This window comes from Melopsittacus undulatus, chromosome 11 (genome assembly GCF_012275295.1).
Source record: "Melopsittacus undulatus isolate bMelUnd1 chromosome 11, bMelUnd1.mat.Z, whole genome shotgun sequence".
Taxonomy (NCBI): Eukaryota; Metazoa; Chordata; class Aves; order Psittaciformes; family Psittaculidae; genus Melopsittacus; species Melopsittacus undulatus.
In genome coordinates, this window is record NC_047537.1 from 2424834 (window position 1) to 2445451 (window position 20618).

At 40.7% G+C, this 20618-nt stretch overlaps 1 protein-coding gene across 2 annotated transcripts in view; it reads left to right on the forward strand.

The window, feature by feature from the left end:
- Positions 1-20618, forward strand: part of RABGAP1 (RAB GTPase activating protein 1) — a 67143-nt gene that overhangs the window by 40803 nt on the left and 5722 nt on the right. For both annotated transcript variants that reach the window (XM_034067464.1, XM_005146287.3), the window contains exons 14-21: positions 9823-9936; positions 10677-10751; positions 12722-12847; positions 13237-13380; positions 14743-14784; positions 15099-15227; positions 19404-19496; positions 20244-20354. In XM_034067464.1, the coding sequence (XP_033923355.1) occupies positions 9823-9936; positions 10677-10751; positions 12722-12847; positions 13237-13380; positions 14743-14784; positions 15099-15227; positions 19404-19496; positions 20244-20354 (834 nt within the window). The remainder of the gene's footprint in view (positions 1-9822; positions 9937-10676; positions 10752-12721; positions 12848-13236; positions 13381-14742; positions 14785-15098; positions 15228-19403; positions 19497-20243; positions 20355-20618) is intronic.

Genomic DNA, 20618 nt, shown 5'->3' on the forward strand with positions numbered 1-20618 from the left:
ACTTTGCAGAATACAAAGACATGTCCTTTCTGTAGTGTCATTCAAGATAGACTTGGATTTTACCTCACTACAACACTATCTCAAGTTGGCAAAGCACATGTTCGTAAGTGATGTTCTGCTGAGATCCAAGAGGTCTACAGGCCTCTATGGTTTTTATACTCAAATACAGGAAGAGTCGCTGTCTTCCCTTCTGCAACTTAAAGAATGGACACTGCAAATGCTTTGAGGCTTCCAGGAGGTGAGAGACTGGGCGATGACGGTGGAGAAACACTTGAGCTGAGTCCATTTGTTCTCCTGGTGAAGCTGCGCTTCCTCCTTCCTGTCCAGTTGGCATCTTTATTTCAGTCTGTTTTCTGCTTTCTCTCTTTCCCTGCCTTTGTTGTAATCTAGAGCTCTAGAGAGCATGGTAACACAGGCTTTTTTCATCTTTCATATTCTTTATGCTGTGAATACTGTCGTTTGTACGTGGCTGTAGTCTCAGGTCAGTGTATTAGATCTGTTAGTTACTTTGGGACCCATAAGACTTCATAATAGTGTGGGCTTGAAATGCATTTGGTGGAGGTTCCCTTTGGATTCCCTTTGGATATTTTGTGGTGATCCATCTCCTCCATTTCCATACAGGTAAAATGGCATAATACCAGTCTGTTTCATGGTTGGCCATCTGAAGTGTTGAAGCAATGGGGAAATAATCTGATGTGAAGCAGTTTGTCCAGCCAGCTTCTCATTTGCTTTTGTTTCTATGACAGGTGGGGTGCTATGTCTCTGCCAGCAGCTTTCTCATGGTTCTTCACTCAGTATTGACTTATGTCACCTTTCAGTTTGTACTCCCATTGCAGAGTTTAAAACAAGCCACATACATTTAGTGGTGGTTGCAAATGGAAGTGTCGGTGGGTTTCACCCGCATCATATTTGCATCTCTTGAGCTTTAGCAGTTAATGAAAACGTTAACCTAAGTTAATGTTCCTGTATCCTGATCCAGGTTGTTTATTTACAGCCTCTGATGTACTTCAGCAACCTATCCTGTCAAAACTGAATCTCTAGCCAGTGAATTTGTGGGTACTTAAACAGAGAAACAAAAGATGTTGACTTTCATCTTTGGTTTGTGGTGAAGAGGTTGAGGGGGAGCTGATTGAAGGAGGTGCAGGTGCTGCTCTGGGGGGAGTCAGGAGGCCAGGTCACTGTGGGACTGTTGAGAAGCAGCAGCTTTATTTGCTGAAGAAGTTTTTAGCAGTGCTGAGCTGGATGCACATTGCATTAGGATGTGGTTGGAATTTTGGGCAGCTCTTGGGGTACAGCACGAGGGTCCCCCTGGGCTGCCAGGAAGGCAAAAAGGAGTCCAATCTTCTTGCTCTGACTCCTTCTTTTTATGGCTTTGTCAGATGAGGACAGCAGTTTTGTAACTCAAAGCTTTGGCTTCTCTCTGGTGGTCACTGCCGGAGTCGTTTCCTTAAGAAGTTAAATAAATCGAAGTAACTCCTTGTAAAGATGAACTCAAATCTTGCTGTGCATACGTGAGTCATTCTTACATGTTAACACCAGTCACATGATCCAAGCAATCAGATGCTTAATAAACCAAGTCATTGCTTTTATGGTGAATTGAAAAAAGTTCTTCTGGGATTTCAACTGTAAATGAATCCTTGAAAATCAATAATTAGATTAGTAAAGGATGACATTTTAATATGCTGGCAGGAATAGAGAGGGATTTGTCAGGGGAAGCAAAACCAGACTTTGCACTAAAGTGGCTTAGGTATATTTATAGTGCTAGTGATTTTGTGCGTGTGCGTGTGTGTGAAATCTTTGGACTATTTTAATATAATGTAAGGCTTTGAGCTTTAGCTAACTCGAGTTGCTCGTTTGATGAAGTTCCATTAGTACCACACTGTGAAGTATTTTTAAATATTAGCATTACTGAGTATTGAAAGTATTTCATAAAGACATTTTTTAAAGGCATTTTCTGTAGATGCTGTCAAATGAATTGATGTTTAGTGTACAAAGAAGTAAAACCCCGGAGGGCTGTAAGGTACCTGCGTGTTTCTGATCACCTCCGGTTTGGAGGGGTTAGGGATTTCTTGAGGAGAAATTGTTATTAAAACCTACTAAAAATAATGGTGCAGTTAATCCTTTCAGATAACAGGAAGCAGCATTACCTCCAGCCACGCTTTTGAACTGTCTGAAAGGATTTGCAATCGCATACGTTGTCTTCAGAGACTTCTGTCTTCAGAAATGCTGTACAGCACAGTGTTTTGCAAGGTCCTATGCTGATAAATTTCTCTCCATATGTAACCTTTGAAAGCTACTTTCTATTGTAATTCTAGCATGTAAACACTAGATTCAATTTTGTATTCCTCTAATGAATGCAACAGGATGGAAACGAGTTTGCAATTGCTAATGATGAGCTTTTTTACTGTTCTTAATACTCGTGGGTATGTCTTTTCTTCAGGGATTTCAGAATTGTCTTAGTACCTTTTTTAATTGTTTTGGGTTTTCCACATGCTGTTTACAATTAAACTGCAAGCATGGGAGGCTGTGCGTGCATGTGCTTTTAGGTCCCTGTGCTGAATGAAACACAGTGGAGCAATCTTACTTTAAAGGATGCTCGCTTTTCCTTGTGTCCCACCCGTCTCCTTACACCCTCATGGTACCTGGTACAGCAGAAGCCACTGGTGAGATTAGTTCAGTGCGTTCGGGGGTGATTTGACATTTGTCAGAGGGTTGTTACAAGGAGTTTTGAGTCCAGCTCCTTACACGAGTAGTGTTACAACTGGTAGTTTATTCCTAAATGTTAGTGAGAAGGCAAAAAATAGACAGAATCACAGCTAAGGATGTGTGCATGTGTGTTTGTAAGAACTTTATGCACCTTTTAATGCTGGAAATCGTTTCGTATTAAAAGATGAGAAAGAGGTGTGAGTGTGAAACCCCTGCTATAAAGAACTAGGGAAAAAAATCTACCAAAGCAGATTAGAAAAGCAAACAGGTGAATTAGAGCCAATCCGACCCCTAAGACTTTCTAATGCTGTGTTTAATTCTGACACAGTGGGGAGTATCAGGGGCTCGGGCTGTGTTCCTCAATGTTCCTTATGTCTGCTGGGGTTTGCCCTGTTCTGAACTCTGCAGGAGAAGGGGGGGGGGGGGGTTGGGATGCAGGGCAGCTGAGGAAGGGTTATGGTGGCTCCAGAATATGATGTATTTTGTGCCAACTCAGAATTGCTGTTAAAATACAGGGGAGAGGGGTTCTTCTACCCCATCATTTTAATAGACATTTCTGTAGCTGATTTTTTTGACTCAGACTAATAATAAGCAAAACTACAGTTGAGCCAAAAATGACAAATGTTACTGATTTAAAATAATACTTGCATATTTTTCAATATTAAATGGAACGAGATAAATCGGAAGCATGTAAATATCTGATTCTCAATCTTTGCATAATTATTTCCAAGAGGTAATTTTGCTATGAGCTGTTAAAACTCAAAGAAATGTATTATTCCCTTTGAGATGATCTGTACCCCAGCTGCGTCATATGTCTCTTGGCTTGGTTCCTTATTGCTGTAGATGTATATACTTATATATATATGTGTACTCAGTGGCTGTACCATTACTGCCGTGTTAAATTGCTTACTTTAAAATACATATACATGCATATATATGTAAAATATGTATAGGTATTTAAAATACATATACATGCCTCTTTATGTAAAATACATATATGTATTTAAAATACATATACACACATATATATGTAAAATACCCATATACATGTATTTTAACCCAGGCAGTTCACTGTGGCAGTAGTGGTACAGTCACACAGTTTAGGGCTTTGTACAATATGTAATTTTAAGGGTGTCAATGTGGTTCTTAGCGGATTTTATAAACACTTTTCTGACCCTGTCATCAGCACTTCCCATCCTCAAAGAAACTGCACATTCCTCAGTGATTGTTCCACTGGTTCCATTTTTTTTGTCTGCCATTTGTTCTGCATTGATGTAATCTTGATACTACTAAACTTTCAAGGGCTGTTGACCCATTTCACATAGCCTAGGATTGCCTGTTCTCCAAATGTATGGATCATGCATCAACAGTACTAAGTAGCCTTACTGTTTTGCCTAAAAGCCTAGCTAATTTATTTACTATTCTCTCTTTAAAGAGAGGTCTCTGGAAGGGGGTAGCATATTTTGGGATGCTCCTTCTCTTTAAAGGGAAACTCAGAATTTGAATAGCAGTACTTGTTGATCAGTGATATTATTGTAGCCAAAGGATGCATGGGTGGTTTAATAGGAAGTTTCTTGCTTCACGTTTCTTGATGAGATGTAGTGTTCTCCGGAGCTGTGTGAAGAGTGTAGTTTTTTATTCTGAAATGCACTTGTACACTTTATTTGAACGGTCTGAATGGATCATGAATACATTTAAGAAATAAATGATACGTCACATGTTTTCACGTCTGGTCTCGGATGACTTCTGTGTAGCTGTGCTGATAAAGGTGGGTTCCTATGGGAATGGGGGGGGGTTTCTCCTCTTATCTTGATTGCTCTAAATAGCCTGGCTTGTGCATAATTGCCCAGAGCAGGAAAACCTTCCAGTGTGCGTTCCGTGTTTATGCTTCATCCATACATGATGTAGGGCACTGTAGGCAAACTCCTCTCTATAATTTTCCTGTGGGAAACTTGAGCCCTAAAAGGAAACGAACACAGCGAAAGGGCTGGATATCACAAGGGATTCACTTTTATTTTTAGAATTGCACTATATTGCCATATTTGGACTGAAAGTATGCTGTATCAATGCACTATTGTATCAAATTGCAGCTAACTGTTCCAAATTGGTCTGAATTATTCAGGTTTTTTCCACAAATCCTACCCATTTGTGCATGGTAAGTGCTAACCCCAGGTAACACGTTCTGTGGGCAGCATTTCTTGTGAGGGGTTTACAGCTGCCTTGCTTGGAAAGCGGGTTTTGTGCTGTTTCCTTAAGGACTCACTAACAGGTGTAATTCTTCTTAGCAACACCTTCTCACAGTGGTTTGGTTGGAGACAAATGCAGGAAATGCACTCTGTGTGAAAGTCGGTCTCAATATTAAGTCATCTTGGGAATGCCACCAACCTGCAGAACAGACCTGGTGACACAGTATCCTGCTGACACTGAAAATAGCTGCCAAAAGACCTTTATAATATTTTCAGACCTGCTTGTAATGTACAGATCTGCTAAAATAACTCATTCCCATCGTGCAGTGTTACCCTTGGTGCTGCCCATGAATGGTTTAGAGAGTTTGGGGTTTCTTCTGTTTCCATCCCTAACTGTTCTATGATTCTATGATTGCAATTGCTGAAGCTGTCAGCTGGCTTGATGCTCTCTTGACTCGCTTGTCTACACCTTGCAACAGCATGCCACGTGCTGCTCCGACCTTCCTAAAACATAATTGCAGGGTGAAGATTGATCCCATCATGTCAGGAGTGGGAATCCAGCAGTTCAGGTTGTGGTGGAGGTGTTGGGAAAGTCACCCCTGTGAGCAAATCTCCATATTTCGAGTCATCTGAATCACTCTGGGGTTAGGGTAGGGGGAAATCTGAGCTTTGGACCTCAATGTTCTCCCATGTTTATGTTGATTTTGAGGTCAGCCTGTGTCTAGGTTTTGTCCCCCACTGGATTTCTGCAGTCACCTGGTGCGACAGGAGTTGGGCTTTGGGTGTCAAACCGTTTCCAGCAGACACCTTCCTCTGCTTCTCTGGAGATTTCTTATCCCAGTGGATTTTTCATCACAGATCTTGTCCCTTCAGCAATTCTTTGCTGCTGCTTCTTCATCCTCTTGGGTTTATGGAGGGGATTAGGAGGAATAAACTTGAGCTGCTGAAAACTACAAGCAGATCAGCCCCATGAAGAGCTTCAGGAGCTTCAGCTCTTCCATGTCTTTTAATTGTGGCTTCAGCTACAGAAGAAGCTTCCAGAGTTACACATTCTCCATCTGATCACATTGATCAGGTTTCTAACTGCATGGTATGGTTTGCAGACCCTGGGAAGATCATGAAAACACAAGGAAAACATCTTCTAACTGTGTCCAGTTCAGGAGGTGGGAACCAGTATGCTTTTACATGCAAGCTGGTACAGCAGATGAGCTTTTATCTGCTGCACTGCGTCCTGGTTTCCATAATTACTCACGTAGCTCCTTTCTAAATCAATTGCAAAGGAAGGTTTCCAGTATAACTCCCCTAGTGTTTTAAAGTGCATAAAAGAGGGGGAGGAAGGGTATGTTATTAGGCTGAGCATCCACATTTTCCTACCTTCTTTCAGAGCTGCAAACTGTCGAGAGAATTGTAATCTATGCTACACTTGCCTCAGTTCTCATGGCTGTTTTCCATGCTGTTTTCTTTATTACTTTCTTTTTCTTCCTGTCATTCTTAGCTTTCTATTTTTCTGTCCCAGTTTGTGAAGGGTGTGGGTTCAGAAGGGTTTCCTTCATTTCCCAGTCCCCTGAAAGCATGAGAAATTGCCCATTGAGCCAATTCTCACAGCAAGGTATAAAAATAGGAGTAAAGAAAAGGTTACACAATGCTTGGATTGCAGCAGTTTGTACTAATGGGGAGATTTCAAAGCCACGGGTTGAAAAACATATTTTAAACCTTATCATTTCCGTTAATTTTTCTCTCTCCAAGCTGTGCTTCAGCTGCAGGAACCAGTGCTACAGATTACTTGAGGAATTGTACTGGAACACAGGAGTCAAGTGCTGAACAAGTCACGCAAAGCCAGAGAGAGGCCACTAATTAGTTCTCTTTAGTCATAGTGAGTGATTTGTTTGAGAAGCATCTCCTAAGAGTTTCCAGTCAGATGCCTTGGTCTCTGCTATTAACTAAATGGATTAAAAGACAAGTGGATTTAAGCTTGTTTTGCCACTGCAGCAGAACACAGGTAACACTCAGAGATAAACCCACTTGTTTGGTACCACAAATTGCTATTTGCAGTGAACAGTAACTCTGCTCCTGCAAAGCTGAGTGCTTTAATTCAGCTTTGTGAACCTTAAAGAAACTAAAAGTTATCCTTGAGACTGTATTCACATGCTTTAAAGTTCTCAGAGTTCTGAACATTGTCTTTCTCTACTTGCAAAACCAGCTGACATTCTTGTACTTGTCTTTGCTGACTTGAAAGGCTTCCATTTAGATGGAATTTATTTAGCATTGGATTTTGTTTCTGATTTCCTTGTAATGAGATGGACCTCTTTGGCATGTTAATTATTATCAAATTGAAATGCTAACAGTACTTTTGATGTAATTTCCAAAACAGCCCTGTAACTTGATTCTAGCAACAGTGTAATGCTTTCCTAATGAAATGTCTGTATTAAGCCACAGAGAGGAGCATTAACCTTGGATTAAAATCAGAAGAGAAAATGAAGCACACTGTGGTAATGCTGTTCTTGTTGTTTGCAATATCATTCTGTGAAGAAAAAGAGCAGCTAAAAGCTGCATTTAATTATCCTCACACTGATTATATCATGTACTTCTGTGCTGTTTTACTTCCAACCTTTTTTCTATTTGTCTAACAGAAACATGGGCTATTTGGATATAGTGAACCTTTGCTTAAAAACAATCTCTTTGGTTGTGCTTCTACAGAGCATCTTGCATGTTTGCAGCGTTAACCTGGACACTGGTGCATGGTGATCTCACATGTGAAGAAGGCCTTTTTGTGTGTTCCATCCCTGCCAGGGAAGCCACCTCACAAGGGAACTTCTGACCCTTTCACTAGTGATGGTGCTCGATAACTACCATGGCATCTTCTCAGATGATTCCCACTGCCAAGCTCTTGCTCTCCTTAGCTACTCAGGAAAGTCATCTTTGAAACAGTGGGAAGAGGAACCAATCATAGGCAAACATAAATACCTACAAACAGAGGGCTCGAAAATAGCTGGGTCCTGACTGCCCCAAATGGTACAAGGCTCGGTGAAACATCCATGCAAAATCTGGAATCTGATTAGTCAGGAAGCACAAAATATGGCATAAAATTGTAGGAATAGTTCTGAAATGGCAGAGGTCAGTTCAGGTTATTTTCATTTGACATGGTGAGCACAATTTCAGATCCAAGAGACCCACTGAAGTCGCCTATCACATGCTGGGTGAATTAAGTGTTTTAAAGACAGCTTGGGGTGGTTTCTGTTGTACACTAGTCACAGAATAACTTGGGTTTGGAAGGGACTTCTGGAGCTCATCTAGTCCAACCTGATCAAAGCAGGTTTTACCAGATGAGGTTGCTCAGAGCCCTCTTGAGTTGAGTCTTGGACACGTCTGATGATGGAGATTTACAGCCTGTTTCAGCAACCCATTTCCATCACATGGAAAAAGCTGCTTAATTTTCCAATTTGCATAAATGTTCCTTGTAAAGTGAAGGGTTTGGGATCTGCGTCAACTCTTTGACAGCTATTTTCTGTGTGCCCACTTAGTAGGTTTTTCACTTGTGTCACTGTTAGGTGTGAGCTTTAAAAATACATACTACGTACTATTGGGCTTTGTGCTAAAGGAGGCCATGTGATGGGTATGAGCTGTTTCCTTTGGCTTCCAAAATAAGCAAATTGCTTCATTTTGCTCCTGAGGTGGGAGAGTTTTCTGTTTTCAGTGGATATCCTTCCTTGCAGTGCTCTGAGCTCTGACTTCAGTGACTAAGCTCAACATAGTTTCACTCTGAACTGAATGAGATGGATCAAGAACATCTCACTTGGTCATTTGTCCAATACTGACAGAGACCGAAGAAGACCTTGGTGTGGGAATGGCATCTACTGATTATCCCATTAGGAATGTGAGTCTATTGTAGAGGGCAGATTAGGTTTAAGCTGGATGTTATTCACAAATGCTTATGGTTTCTTGTTCTGTGCTTGACACAAATCTCTTCCCTCTATGTTCTGGGAACCATTTTTCTGGATACCTCTCCAGGGTAGGACTAGGATTCCTTCTAAGCCACCATCCTCAGTGGGCTGTTTGAGGCCAGTATTGCAAGTAATTTCATGGAGATGGCTTGGTGTTTAAATCACACAGTTAAAAGTCTGTATTTAATTGTTCTGCTTTGTCAAATTCCTTTCATCCCTACCAGGAGTTCTCACTGCCTTTTGTGTAGGACTCGCCCTTGATGCATTTTCTTGGTGTTTCTTCCAATTGGTCTTTTCAGTCCATTGTTCACATTTACTGGTTTTCCTAATTGTATGCAGCTTGTTATTGTTCAGCTCTCCAAATGTCAAAGGCATCTGAAACTGATTGCATCAGAGCAAAGTAGGGAAGGAAGTTCCACCTTCCTCATACTGAAATGCTCAGCTCATACAGGCGACTGTCCCTGCATTATATCATGTTTTACTGTACAGTATTGTCTTTCTTGGGCTCATATACTCAGTTTGCTACTTTTCTATTGTCTAATTCTGTGGAGGAGATGAAGAGTGGTTTCTCCAGCTGAACCTAAGGGACAGAATTTGGACAGCACCATGGAGCTGCTTGCAATTGACTCTTCCTCTCCACAGATGTGAGAGAAAAGAAATGGGGCCAGGCAGTATTTGCATTCAGGAGTCCCCAAGGGAAGGCTGCTGTCTGCATTGCAATGTCCTGCAACACTTGTCTCTGTGTGTGTCTGCTTTTCCTGCTACTCATTGACCATTCCCAGGTGTGCTTCAGTAATCAGATCTATCAAGATTGAGATCTGGAGCTGCCAGCCTGCAGGCAGCCTATATCTGGTTGAATAGCCTGGGTTCTGTTAAATTTAGAACAGTGCACAGAGCAAAGTACCAATCTCTTAACTCTGAGGCCCAGCATATTGTAATTTATATTCTTTTGATGTGGTTTCATTTACTTCTGTGGTTTTTCCTGACAGGAGTCTCCACAAGACAGTGCTATCACCAGAGACATCAATCGGACGTTCCCTGCTCATGACTATTTTAAAGACACTGGGGGAGATGGCCAGGACTCCCTGTACAAAATATGCAAGGTATTGGTTTAGTTCTTCTTGGCTTGTTTTGGTAACTTGTGTTTAACATCAGTAACAGATGTGACTGTTACCTGAGGACAGTGTGTATGTAGTACTGTTAACTGTACTATGGAGACAGACTGGCACTAAAGTCAGTCTGGTTCTTCACTGTAGGTGTTGAGTTATAGTACCATTCAGATAGGAGACCTAAAGTAGTAAGCCCTTCTGGATTCCTGAGCATTAAGGTGTTGTACTTGAAGGGATTCCAGGCATGTAAGCCTGAATCACAGAGCAAATTACATGCTATGATGGAGATGAGGGCTAATTCCATGCTGATTGAAAGCTGCTCACCTTTGGCTACAGCATGCTCCCTACTTGTCAATATTGTCTCAGTCACGCTGGTGAAGTTAGGGATGCGTTGTAAGCTTCCAGCACTCTTTCTTCTATGTCCCAAATGTTTCTCTCTCTTCCTAATGTCCCTGTAGCACCTGTTCAGAGGTAAAAGCACTCACATAGATGGTTTAATACACTGCAGCCTTCTTGGTGCATCACTGTAACCAGCAACTGCTACTGTATTGCGGCAGTATAAATATCATGTTCTATAATGCTATGGTATACCACAGTTTGATTTTCATACACGTTTTCTTTTCATTAGAATGGCAAATGATGCACCCTGTGGAAATGTTCAATGCAGTGGTTTGTTTTCTTTGCGCTTGTAGCTCCATGCAGACAGTATGTCTGATTCTTGTTTCCTCTTTTAGGCCTACTCTGTCTATGATGAAGAGATTGGCTACTGTCAAGGCCAGTCATTTCTTGCTGCTGTGCTGCTTTTACACGTAAGTGGTGGGGATTTTCCCCATGTTTGGTTTAAGCTTAAGAATAAATATTGCTTCACTTGCCTAGAACAAATGTTGGTAACTCCTGACCTACGAGGGTTGCAGGTCACGTATCCATTTGTATGTTGGTCAATGTGATTTTAGACTGAGAAGAGTACATTGCTTAAAACTTCCTGTGATATTCCCAGTGGCTCCTGTCTGCAGTCAGTGTTCATGTCACTGTGTTCCTGATTCAGGACCCCTTCCATTTGAAACTCTGCAGTCAGTTTAGCAGGTCTCAGAGCTTTGAGCAATGTGTATCTGGGCTGTTTTCTTCTTGTCTGAGCTTCTGTGGCTCTTGGCTTGAGGGGTCAGTGAAGGATCCAATAATAGCTGAAGTTTTAAAAAGATACCAATTTCTTCTTTTTAAAAACTAATTGTTGTTGGTAGCAGTGATCTCATCAGAGTAACATCCTTAGATTGCTGCGTGTTGGAAGCAAGAGAGGTTTATGGTTACTCTATATTGGAAGCAAAACTTTTAGACTCATTCACACTTGGGAAAGAGGAGAGGATTAGAAATCTGAACAAATTATTTATAGACCACTCTGTGTCAGAGTTAACCTCTGCTGTTTGTCAGGGTTTCCATTCAAACATGGGAGTTGAAATCGAGCAGAGTTTCTAAGGCCAGTAATGTTCTGAGGTTTCTTTTTCCCAGCTGCTTTTTGGTGATTGTTGCTACTGTAGGGAACTTGTCTGAAGACTTGTCTGTAGTCAGGAAGTCTGGTCTTCAGTGAAGGATGCTCCATAATGTGAAGTCAGTGAAGGATATAGAAGAGATTGTAAACTCTGTTCTTTCGAAACAAAAGCCAGATCATAAATGATGACAACCTTTTAGTTCCTTGTAGCTGTAATCTGAAAGATTTACTTGATGAGCAGTTAATTCTTTAGTACTCCACTGAATCACATCAGGAAGGATGATGCTTTCTGATAGGAGGACTGGTCACTTTTACTGACACACGTGATTTCTTGTAGGTTTTTCATTGTCATAGGTCCATTTTTTATTATCCTTTGCATAGAGAGACTGTCTGGAATAAACCAGCTTTATTCTAGAGCTCTTTAACAATAGCTGTTGCTTCTGTGAATAATGCATGGATTTAAAAAGGCTAGATTTCAAGTAAGGTTCTTTTCATTTGATTCTCTTTGAAGTCAGCCCTGGGAGTGTGGCTGCTGGGGAAGATAAATGCTAAAAAGTCCTTCACTACCAGTTTGGGGAATGTCTCAGCAAAGTTTTCGGCTTTAAGAAACTGCATCTGCAGATTAATAACAGAATACTTGAGATGGATACTCTGTTCTCTACAGGAACAAGTGATCAACCTGAAATTTTGATGTCAGGGGAAAGAGTCTAAACATTGATGGGCTTTGATGAGTGTTTCTGCAGTTTTTGGCAGGACATGGATATTGAACTTGCCCAAACCAATGCTGAGTTGTGATGTGTAGAACTTCTGTTAGCAGTTACTGGTCTCTCTAATTCATGCCATTTAATGAATTAACATCAAATGTAATAATGTAATTTAAAAAGGTAAATATATCAGTGAGAATAAGAGATAGATCCTGCTAACATCCTCTAGTAATACTGCTTTTGTCTTTGGTACTTGGGTGACAAAGGGTTAGGCTGTTCAAAATCTGTAAGATTCTGATTGTGCCGTGATCTGGAACACAAGAAACTGCTTTGGTCTTGATTTCTGAAAGATGACTTTTTAGTTGAGTGATTGAGGTGGTTTATTCCACAGAATAAGAATGAAGTGCCATTTGCCACACTGGGCCTCATTTTGTGTGTTAATATTCTTGTTTACTCTTAAACTGGATAGGGCCAGATTGAAGGAGCAGTGACAATTTAGCCTCTCTGTAAGAGGAGAAGGGAGTGAAGGGCAAATGGAACCAATATGAAAGACTGAAATGCTTTGTGGTAAGTTCACTTTCCTCTCTCTCAGATGCCTGAGGAGCAAGCTTTCAGTGTTCTGGTCAAAATCATGTTTGATTATGGACTCAGGGAACTTTTCAAACAAAACTTTGAAGACTTGCACTGCAAGTTCTATCAGCTGGAGCGCCTCATGCAGGTAGGTATTCACATGTGCATGAAGTGAATGGATCATGGCCTGCGACTCAAAACTAGCTATTTATCTTACATGTGGATAGTGATTGTGACCTCTCAGTAAGGATGAAGAGTGATTATCCATTATCCATATTGGAGGTTTTTTTAAGACTAAAGAATGTTGACTCAAGACCAGTCTAGTGACTGGACTCATTGTGAGCATCATCTAGCATCCTTCTGGGCATCCACACTGGGACAAGCCTTTGCCATGCTTACAAGGGCATGGGTGGATTCAGAAGCCTGCCTTGTTGCACTGATTGTCACTCTACCCAACTGACTCCTGTTACTTCTTATTTAAGCTACAGTTCCAAGATAGTAGGAATTAACTTCCACTGTTGTGTTTTTTATTATTAGGAATACATTCCTGATCTGTATAACCACTTTCTGGACATTAGCCTTGAAGCACACATGTATGCTTCCCAGTGGTTCCTTACCCTCTTCACTGCAAAATTCCCTCTCTACATGGTCTTCCATATTATTGACTTACTCTTATGTGAGGTATGTGTTATAATTGGGGACTTGTACTGCTATCAACTTCTGACAGTTTCTCACTATCTTGATTCATGTCCTTGTTACTATCTGTTCTTTCAGAGCTAGGCATGTGATAATTATTTTTATGCAGAAGTGTTAGGTTTCTGCAATGAAAAAGAGTTCTTGGCATTTTAAACATACAAATTAGGCGTCAATGTCTATGTGAAAGATTATAATCTCCTGTTTCTTAGAGCACTGTTGAATCTGTGAGATTCTGTAGAGTGCTCATGGGATGAGAGTTAATTTACAAATATGTGGATTCCTCTGTTGTTAAATTGTATTATACACAATAACTTATTAATTTACAATATTATTGCATGGAGGCCTTTGTGTATGAAGTTGCCCAGCTAACTATCATGCTGGTAATTTAACAAGCTTGGAGCTCTTTCCTCTGGAAACTTGAAATCTCTTTATATTTAACAGCATCTATTCAGAGAGCAAAACTCTTTACACTGGGATTTTGTATGTAATCATGTTTAGAACACTGTATTTGGTAGTATGCTGGTAAGTGATTTGAGTGAGAGCTTATTAAAATAAGTGAACAAATCGCATTTTGTACTGAAGCATCCTTCAGCTATTGAATGATTTGCTTTTTTACTTGCTGATTATGCATCCATTCTTCACTGGGTCTGCAGTTGTTCCTGTGAAGTGCAGTTTGTCTGCGTTTCCTGTTCTGAAGGGTTTCAGCATTCATAAACCTCCTGGTCAATGGTTTTACCCTTTCTGTGTCTGTCTGCTGCTTTCTTTGTCCATGTGCCAATGTAAGAGAAAGCAACAGATGGTATCAAGAAAATCAGTTCTGTTTGTTTAGAAACACATTTTCAATTCATAAATAGTAAATGTGTTCATAGTGAAGTGTTAAGGATTTTCTTTTTATCATTGTAAAGTAATGGTGAAAGAATAGTGAGAAAAGAATCTTGAAACAAGATGAGCAACTTGCCTTGTTTATGAAAGGTACCCCTTAAGAAGGTGTGTGCTACTGACTATGCAAACTGTATTCAGTTGGACTTTACAAATAAACCACTTCTAATAAGTAGTGACAAAATACACAATAGTGCCTTCAGCATTTCAGAGTTTCAGACTACTAAGGGGATTGTAAAACCTATGATAAAACATTGTTTTTCCACTCATATTTAAGTAAAGATACTATCCTCATTGTTTGCAAAGTCATTCTCTAAGCCTTTGATTTAATATATAGCACTTAGTTTCACTTGTATCCTGGTTCTCCTTATCACAGAAACTAGACAAACAAACTCCACCAAATAAATTAATATCCAGGCTTCCAAATACTGAGAAATTAATTTGTTTTGTTATTATCTTTCTCTCCAGGGAATAAGTGTTATCTTTAACGTTGCACTGGGATTATTAAAAGTGAGTATACGGTGTTATTGTGTTATGCATTGTCATGCACCATATAAAAAATTCAGATGCCTGTTACAGAAATACTGTGGCTTTATTTTTAAAGCTAACAGCTTCCTGCATGCCAGGTGCTGGTGTCTGGCATGGCCTGTGCAGCACAGTGCTTTGGGGCTGGGGTTGCAGAAACAGAAGCAACCTGTTTGCAGAAGGTTAAAAAGCAGTTATTCCTGGAGCTTTACAAAGCTGTTGTTGCATCATTGTCTCTGGGAATTCAGTAACTACAAAACCTGCTTGGCAGTGACTGTTGCTTCTCTCCTTGTCCCCAGACTACCAAGGATGATTTGTTACTGACTGACTTTGAAGGGGCTTTAAAATTCTTTCGTGTGCAGCTGCCCAAGAGATATCGTTCAGAAGAGAATGCAAAGAAGCTGATGGAATTAGCATGTAATATGAAGGTAAAGATGTGGTGATGGCAACTGCAAACGTGTTTTTAATGGGTACCGTGTCTACCTCCATATGCAACTTGCTTGTCCAGATGCAAATACATTGCAGATACAACACAGTAAAGCCCCAAGAGTCTCAGCATGCTATGGGTCCACCTAGAGAACTCGAAACCAGAGTGGCTCTCAGAAAGCAATAGTCAGTGCCACTAAAATCAGGCTACTGAAAAAAACAACCTTAAATGACTGATGGTACTAATATAAAACAACTGCAGACAACTCTGCAGATCTTTAATGAAATCTTTCTCCTATAGTAGCTGTAAACAGGGTAGTATCTTTCATCAGGAGGTAGTGGGGAGGTTTCATTTAAAACAGAGTCAATAATGGAGAAACAGAATGTGATCTTTCAGGCTGGTTTTAATTTTGGGTGCATGTGATGTTTATGTACTGCAATAGGGAGCTCTTTAAAAATGCACTGATGGACATACAGATCTTCCAGGGGTATGAAGGAATAGGATATGGCATGTAAAATTTCTTACAAGTCAAGCAAGGGAAATGACCTTGAGGTTTCTGTATTCCCTGTGTGAGTTTTGAGTTGTCACTGGGGGATAGATGCTGCTTTTTTAAACAGCATTTTAAGTTAATTCCCTGTTCAAGACTACTTCACTTGTACTCTAGGTAGCTGAAAACAACAGGTTAATGTGTTATGATCTTTCTAGTTTAAAGAGGGTCTACTTTACCTGAAATTAAACAAAGTGCTGACTAAGCTGTATGTTGTCTAGGCCTGCCACAGTTAGCTGAAGCCTTTAGTAATGCAAAAAAGCATTGTTTTTCATGAGCAGCCCATGCAGTATTTGCTTCCTTCTTGCCTTTTCACTTGGATACTGGGAACAAGTGTTAAGTTCTGGTTGGAAACAGAGCTCTGAAGTACTCTACAGTGGTTGATGTGCAGGTAGTTCTGAACGTGAACCTTTGGAAGTACCTTCTGCTTGCTCTGAGGGAGCTTTGAGGCTCACAAGCTCATCTAGACTGCCTTTTAGTGGGGTTGTCCCAGCTCTGTGACCTCTCCTGCATATCACTGATTAACTGTTCATACAGTCAATGTTAGGAAGTCCTGATGATAATTAAGACATGATTTCTATAACAGAAACCATGCATCACAGTAAAATGTGCTCTCTGGCTCTCACAGAAGCCTTCTTTTGAACAGAGTGGAATCATAGAACTGGAGTTTGCTGTGTACTGGAGAGATGCTGACTCAGAAATGAATTAATCTCAGTAATTCCTGTTTTCTTACAGAGCTCTTTGAATAAATTCTTTTGAGCTCTCCTGTATGTCTGAACTACTGAGATAAACTGTGCAGGGGGTTGTGCTTGACTGTGGGTTATTGTAGGTTTCAGTTACCCACTAAGCCCTATTTCTTAAATATATATCTATGTAATAACATTTTTATCCTCTGCCATTAAGACTCCAGTTATATATAGCAAATACTGCATTACCTCATGACTGCAAGTCAATTGCTTTTCTAATTAGTAGATATAGTAACTAAAGCTTTATGTGGGCACTTGGGAATAAGCCTTTAAACTGACATTTCCAAGAAAAGTTACAGTGAGGAGGTTATTGATTCCTCTTTATGGATGTAATTATTTGTGTTCTAAAATGGAACACTGATAACTTATTTAGTGTATTTTAAGGAAGCTGTAATCTTTCTTCATAGTTTCATGTAGACAAATTTTAGACAAATACACTGAGATGGTTCAAAGTATCCTTTTTCCTTAAGATTCACTTAGAAGAATTCTTTGTAGCATCAGTACGTAAGTACACAACTTCCCTAGTATTGCTTCACAGCATCTGGTGCTCCTGGTGTAGTACCAGTACACATAACAGTGTTCTACCTAGAGTGCAAGTATATCTTATATGAAACTAGTGTAGAAATGATGGAATAATCAAGAAAAAGCTATTTTAGCTCTCCAATCATTTACCATTAGCCACAGATCAGATGTTTCACATGCATCTGGTTAGGATTATATGTAATGGGTGTATTTGCCTTTCACATTTCCAAAGAGCACCTTGTTCCTCTTCCCACTCTGCCCAAATCCCTGCGTTCCCAATGCTGTGTGAAGTAGCTAAAGCAAACAGTCTTCTCTGAGCAGTCCACAGCAAGGTTGTCCACTGCTTCCTTGAGTGCTGTGTGGGGCTTTTGGGGTTAAATGGGAGGTTATGGGGAAAGTCAAGACTGCACTACTGGGCTCTGCACAGATGCACCTCCATTTATGTTGCCCTGATGTGAGTGCTGTATGTAATTGCTTTCTTTGACCTAAAATACAAGTCCTTTGCTGTCAGTAGAAATCTCCTGCTCTGTATCTGGAAGTGTTTTCGAGCAGAAAAGGGCCTGATGTCAAAATAAATCATTTATAGGAAGGCAGAACTAGTGTGGCTAAGGCATTGTGATTACAACAGCATTCTGCTGGAAAGGAGGTCAGTAAATGATCAGCTTGAGACTTAAAGTCACTCCTGAACGTTGCTGTCAATGTTAACAGAGTTGCTGCTACTTCCTGTGCCATGAAAAACTGTGGTGGGACTTGAGTGTTCATTTGTGCTTTCTGATGCCATGCAAACCAAAGGGCCTTGATGAATCCCCCCGGACATGGTTCCCTCTAGGGCTCCAGTGGCCAGAATGAGTGACAATAGCAAATCTTCTCAGGATCACCTCATTGTTGGTATCCAAAGGCAAAACTGGTTTCATGCACTTGGGAAGGTATAAGATGAAAATACAGTGCTGTGCCTGCCTTTCCTCTCAGGTGGCTGGATGCCTCACTTCTCAAGATCTAACCTTTACATAGCTTGAGATTTGGTGTATTGTACCCAATAATTTGGGCAGTGTTTGAGCAGGGGCAGAGCAGTGAAACAACCTACTCGAGTTACTGGCTTCATTGTAAGTAAATAATACTGGAGTGCTGAGTAAGAGTAACTTCTGCAGTTGTGATGTGGCTGGAGTGACTCCAGATAAATGTCAGCTGAAGGAGAGTGAAATGTTTCTGTGCAGCCCTCGCTAGAGGGAGCCTGGCTACCAGTTTTGTACCCTTAATTTCAAGTAAGGTTGTTGATGATAAAACCAAAGATAAGAGAAACTAAGCATGCTTTTCATTCTGCCTGTCATTTATGCATGTAGAATTTGTTTAATGTGTTTCTTGGAGCCTTTTTAAAGAGGAGAACGTAGCCACAGCTTTGTCATTGGTTTGATTTACTGAAATAATAATAAAGGTCCAGGAGCAGTTTTTAATACTAGAGATTTAATTTAGATGCATGGTAGCTTGCACGTGAAATGCCGACAGTAGTCTTGGCATGGTCTGTGCCGCCAAACCATCATAGCATATGGCACAGTTGGCAGGTGACATCAGGAAAGGTGCTGGTCAGGATCTGATACCGGTTCTCTGTCCCTGTAGGACTTGAACAGTGCATACAAAATGCCAAATTCAACACCACCATTCTCTCCCTTCTCACAGAAGGGAAAACTGGGACCCTGAGGGAGGCACTTTCCCAGTGTTGTCTGTCAGAGCCAAGGACTGGATTCCAGCCTCTGACTTCCCAGAGCAGCAGGTGACAGAGGATATGTGCCTCTGAGTTGCTGCTGCTTGCTGAGACACCTTGGCAGCTCTGGGACTGGACTGCTCCCTGCTGAGCTTGAGTGACACTAGCAGAAATGTCAGCTGAGCCTGCCCTTGCCCTTTCAGCGTTTGCAGTCTCATGTAAAGTAAACCAAAGCCTTGTGCATGGTGATAAATGTTACAGCTGAGAAAGCAGCTGAGGTAACGTCAGCATTGTGCTAGTTCAGAATTCAAACACATCTTGTGGGTTTCAGGGTGATCTGCCCTGTGAAGCCACTGTGGTATTTGGAGCATCAAATATACCTGTGCAGCACCAAGGAAAACTCAAGTAGGATGCTCCTGTGGGTGCCTTTCAAAGCCTTGTCTGTGTTCCACAAACGGATCAGAGGAAGGAATGCTTCTGGCATGATATTGAGTGGAATAGAATTTTTTACCTTCTCAAGGGTCAGATACTGAAAACTGAGTGTGGATATTGACTGTGTTTTGTAGAAGGCAAGAGTTGCCTAAAGCTTGTCCCATAACCCTTTGTGAATTGTGTTCTTTTATTGGTGTTCTGGGTAGGAACTAATGGGCTGCTTTAATTTAGATTAGCCAGAAGAAACTGAAGAAATATGAGAAGGAATATCATACCATGAGAGAGCAGCAAGCTCAACAGGAGGATCCTATAGAAAGATTTGAGGTAAGACTTACTCCAGTCTGATTTAACACACAGTGCCTGCAGGAATTTTCCTACTTGAATTCCTTTGAGCCCATTTCTAGCGCTTGGGTAGCATGATGATTGCACCAAAAGCCATGAACAGAAGGAAAATGCCTAAGTGATTATGACTCTGCCTTCTATTGATGATAATGCTGCCTTCATTCCTCCCTTTATTTCAAATGATGTTACAGTAAGTATATAAATTAATAAATATTTTATTTATAAAATAAACACAGGAATAAGTCCTATAGGTCAAATTATGCATATATGGAACAAAGTAACACACACATATATACATTTATATATTTTAAGCTGAAAACTTGTATGTAAACTGCTGGGAGTTGTAACAGGAGGCAGAAAATAGAGTGGGTTTGCCTGGATCCTCCTCTCTCACCTGTTTCCAGCACACAAATTCTGTTTTGAGCCAAGAAAAGTCAGTATTTGTAGGAACCTTCTGGCAAGGTATATATGGCAGAATGATACCTCTTCAAAAACATTTCTGGAGCTCAACAGGAGGTAGCTGAGCAGGGTTATTTATACATGGTTTCTTCTCAGGATTAATGCTTTAAAGTTCTTTAATATTACACTTACAATATGTCTGGCTAGTTTTGTCCTTGCATACTTCAGATGCAAGGTGGGTGTTTGTGCTTAGGCACAGGAAGAATTGTGTTTGAAGACAAAGACCTGGGAAGATCTTGTTCCTGATAATTGTTTGTGTGTTTCCCACAGCGTGAGAACCGGCGCCTACAAGAAGCAAACATGAGGCTTGAGCAAGAAAATGATGATCTTGCCCATGAGCTGGTGACCAGCAAGATTGCGCTGCGAAAAGATTTAGACAATGTAAGACACATCTTTACTCTGCCTAGTGGAGACAGAGTGTTGGGGCTGATTCCTCATTGGAGGCTTCATTGGAGAGGAGATATGCAGAGTGTCTTTTATTTGGGTGGGATAGGATTCTTTCCTCCATGTCCTCATTGCAGACTGATGTCCATGGGAAACAGGACTGGTGACTGAAATACTAGTTACTCTGAAAAGCATTCAAATTAACTTGAGGCAGAGGAGTGGTTCTGAGCCTGTACTTGAGTAGTTGCTTCCTTCTCTATG